The 4,519-nt window shown below is 48.3% G+C and overlaps 1 protein-coding gene across 1 annotated transcript; it reads left to right on the top strand.

Annotated features, from left to right (window-relative positions):
- The first annotated feature begins 337 nt into the window (after nucleotides 1–337).
- DUSP21 (dual specificity phosphatase 21) lies at nucleotides 338–907 on the top strand. Its single transcript, XM_007456965.1, has one exon. It carries the CDS (start codon nucleotides 338–340, stop codon nucleotides 905–907), a length of 570 nt encoding a protein of 189 aa, XP_007457027.1.
- Nucleotides 908–4,519: the final 3,612 nt, after the last annotated feature.

Raw genomic sequence — 4,519 nt, 5'->3', positions numbered from 1 at the left:
ATTCAGGCTCGGAAAATAAATGACTATGAAGAAAGATAAAAAGAAGAGAGATCTGGGGTTTCTCTGAAGACCCGGCTCTGCGGCCAAGTCCTCCCTGTAGCGAGCTGCCATTGCCATGGAAACCAGTGGGAAGGGCAGTGGGGGCCTGTGACTCCCGCGCAGGGCGGCGGGGGTTGGGGGGGGGGGGGTTCGGGGTGGAGACGGGGTGGTGACCTATGACTGGTATACTGTCCCCCAGACCCACTCCAAGAGACTCCACCGAGCTGCTGCTTCCTGAACTTGCTCCCGGGAGCGGTGCCCCGAAGCAGCCAGGAGAGACCACTGTCCCGCCACCTTGATGACAACACCCCCGTGTCCCCTCCTGGCTCAGGCTGTCAGGCAGCGCTCTGTCCATGGTCTCTCCCAGATAACCAGCAGTCTATACATCAGCAATGGGGTGGCAGCCAACAATGAACTCATGCTGTCTACCAACCACATCACGACAGTCATCAACGTGTCGGCAGAGGTGACCAGCATGTTCTTCAAAGGCATCCAGTACGTACACGTGCCGGTGGTAGATGCTCCCACCTCGCACCTCTACGACTTTTTTGACCCTTTTGCAGATCACATCCACAGCGTGGACATGAAGCAGGGCCGAACGCTGCTGCACTGCGCCGCCGGGGTGAGCCGCTCTGCCGCTCTCTGCCTCGCGTGCCTCATGAAGTACCACTCCGTGTCGCTGCTGGACGCCTACACGTGGACCAAGTCATGCTGCCCCATCATCCGGCCCAACATCGGCTTTTGGGAACAGCTTATCCATTATGAATTCAAGCTGTTTAGTAAGAACACCGCTCACATGATCAGTTCCCCGGTGGGTCTGATTCCGGACATCTACGAGAAAGAGGTCTGTTTGATGATGCCGATGTGAGCCTTCCCGGTCAGCCCCTGACATCTGCTGCAAATCCTATATCAACATTGAACGTTGAACTTTTGTTGGTAAAGGAACTAGAAACCACCTTTTAGAAGGACAAGCAAAAAGGGCAGGGGGAGTTTTTAGCTTAGTATGCCTTATCTTTAAAGAATAAAATTCATTAAAAGTAAAACGGTGACAATGTTTCTTACCCTGTGAGCGGCACGGCATGGCTGCTGCGGCCTGGCAAGAGAGGAGGGTGCCGAAGGTGGTGCCCACCTCAGATGGACCGGAACCCTGGGACCTGCCGGAGCAGACTACTAACCCAGGGGTGAGTCACCCGCAGCCGGTCCTCCCACCCACCCAGCGCCCCAATCCCACCTGGTTCTTACCAATCCAAAGCCAGAGGCTTAGACATCGTGGTACCCACTGTGTGCTTCTTACAGTAAGTGCCAACCTACTGGATAAGTGGCCTTCTTGGGGTTCTCTGGGAGTCCTGGGGGAGCCTCAGGCCACCCCTGACCCCACCTTCAACCACAGTGACCCAACTCTGATTTTCTAGATTAGATTTACATGTTAAATAGTTTTCAAAAAAAAAATTCCACTATATAAAGTTTAAAAATATTTTTCCCAGTGCTGTACTAAATGGCAAGGTCTTGAGTTGCCCTCAGCAATCCCCACCAGCCTTTGTGAAAAAGGAACATTAATCCCCTTCTCCAGGGCACTTGCTAAGAGAGAGAGCCCTCCTGACACAAGGCCTCCGTTGCTTTCATGGGCCTTGGCATGGTAGGCTGGAGCTGCTGGCCAGGACTGGCTCTGTCACCTCCTCCCATTGTAACTGGGGCCTCTCAGAGCCTCCATTTCCTTACCTGTCAAAGCAGTGGTAGCCTGTCTCTCCCAGGGTTGCTGTGAGGATTAGATTCCTTAGCATGGGACCTAGCAGGCAAATGGTTTCCTGATTAGAGGAAAGGGCTGCTCTTGTTATTAAGGATAATCTTTAGCCCTGCCTGGTTGGGGGTCAGCACATCCATCCTCACAGCGGCCTTTCCCCCATCTGTATACAGCCCTTTGTTGTCTACACAGCGCTCTTCTAAAAAATCATCCTGTCTATAAAAACAAATGGTCTAAGGTTCTTTTGGACCCTACCTCAGAGGAGGCCTACATTTAGAGCCTTTTCAGCGTTCCCATTGTGTCATTGTATTTAATCCATGTGAAAGCAAGAAGCATCATTCCAGGGCCCCCTGTCCCCTACCCAAAGGCCTTATTTATAATCACTGACCATTAGAGCCAGCACCCTGGGGTTCCACCAGGATCCGTGAAGGCACTTGCCAAAGGGACGAATGAGTGGGCCCCAGAAGTAGGCCCTGGAATCCAGGATTGTTCAAAATCCCCAGGTATCTGGCTCTGGCTTGGGAGCAGCTATTCTAATCGAGAATTACTCTAGGTAAACAATATGAGACAAAGAGCACAACCACTCTGGTTGATGCAGACCTGTGGGTCCAGACCCCTTTCTCTCCAAACCCATCCCCACTCCCACTTCCACAAAAGGAGTGTCCAGGGATGCAATTTGGGACAGTGGGGGTGGGGGACATTATGAAAACCTCTGCTCTAGACGGATCCTCTCCTTTTACAGATAGAAGACCAGGCTCACAAAACACAAGGGCTAGTGCGGCAGATCCTCCACAAAGCAGCCTTTCTGGCAGAAACCCAGAAAGAAAATTTCTTTTCAAGCATTTTTAAAAGAAATTTGTTTGTATATATATATATATATATATATATATATATATATATATATGTGCGTGTGTTTTCATTTTTTTTAATACCTAAATTAACACACCATAAAATTAACTCTCTTTGGACATACAGTTCTATCAGTGTTAACAATGGGTACGTTTGTGTAACCACTGCCACAATCAGGACACAGAGCAGTTCCATGACTCCAAAAATTTCCCTCATGTCTTCCCTTTGTAATCAAACTCCGGCCCCCACCCCAACCTCTGGCAAACACTGATTGGTTCTCCATCCTATAGACTTACCTTTAACAGAATGCCACATTAATGAAATCATACAGGATGCAACATCTGGTGACCTGTTTCTCTCAGTCTTTGTGATTTACCCATGTTGTAGTCCATTGTATGGATGTACCACAGTTTGTTTTACATTCACGTTGAACGATATTTGGTTTTGTATTACTTTCCTCAGGGCTGCTATAAGAAAATACCAGAAACTAGGTGACTTAAAACAGCGGAAATATATTTTCTCACAGTTCTGGAAGCCAGAATCCTAAATGGAGGTCTCTGCAGGGCCATGATCCCTCCGAAAACTGTCGGGGGTAGGGGTTCGGCGGTGAGGGGAATCCTTCCTTGCCTCTTCCTAGCTTCTGGTGGTTGCCAGAAATCCTTGACATTCCTTGGCTTGTAGATGCATCACTCCCGTATCTGCTTCTGTGGCCACATGGCTGTGTGGCCACATTCCCTAGTGTGTCTTCACATCTGTCTTTCCTCTGTGCATATCTGTGTCCAAATTTCCCTCTTCTTATAGGACACCAGTCATATTGGGGGCTCATTCTACTCCAGCATGACCCTATAACAACCATTTATTAGGAAGCTATTATATGCCAAGCACAGTACTGGGCACTTTACAACAGTGTCTCAAGCCTTTTCAACAGCCCTTCAAGGTGGTCCACCTCCTACAAATGAGAAATCAGAGGTTCCAAGAGGTTAAGGAATTTGCCAAGGCAGCACACAGCTCAGGAGTGAGGAGGTGACATGCACACTGGGTTCTCTTTTCTTGCATTTCTTTAGAGACAAAGGTAAGTAGATTGAAGAAAGGAAAAATTTGAGTCATACCCTTGATTCCCAAATAGTATACATACGAATCACCTGGGGATTCTTTTATTATACAGATACCTGGGCCTCAGCGGCACAAATTTAGTTTCAGTAGGTAATAGGTAAGTTCCAGGAAGCTGCCTTCTTTTAGGCCACGCCAAGCAGCCTACGGGAATTTAGTTCCCCCACCAGGGATCGAACCTGGGCATTCAGCAGTGAGAGCACAGAGTCCTAACTACTGGACCGCCAGGGAATTCCCCAGGAAGCTGCATTTTTTAAAAAAAATTTATTTATTTATTTATATTTTATTTTTGGCTGCGTTGGGTCTTCCTTGTGGCGAGGCGGCGCTACTCTTCATTGCGGTGCGCAGGCTTCTCATTGCAGGGGCTTCTCTTGTTGCACAGCACGGGATCTGGGCATATGGGCTTCAGTAGTTGTGGCACACGTGCTCCGTAGTTGTGGCTCACGGGCTTATTTATTCTGTGGCACGTGGGATCTTTCTAGACCAGGGCTCGAACCTGTGTCCCATGCATTGGCAGGCGGATTCTTAACCACTGCGCCACCAGGGAAGCCCCAGGAAGCTGCATTTTTAACAAGCATCTCAGATGACTCTGATAATGGCTGAGAAACATCAACCAAACAGGAGTGAATGTGTAAATACTAGGTATTCCATATCTTCTCATCATTTTGCTTCTTTTTTGAATGATCTATTCATGCCCTTAGACAATTTTCTATCAGATTGTAAATCTTTTATTTTTCTTTTCAGTTGTAGGACCTGAAATATAGAATAAGGATAGTCAAC

Source organism: Lipotes vexillifer, unplaced genomic scaffold, assembly GCF_000442215.2.
Source record: "Lipotes vexillifer unplaced genomic scaffold, Lipotes_vexillifer_v1.1 scaffold15, whole genome shotgun sequence".
NCBI classification, from domain to species: domain Eukaryota; kingdom Metazoa; phylum Chordata; class Mammalia; order Artiodactyla; family Lipotidae; genus Lipotes; species Lipotes vexillifer.
This window is presented reverse-complemented; position numbering and strand designations above follow the sequence as displayed.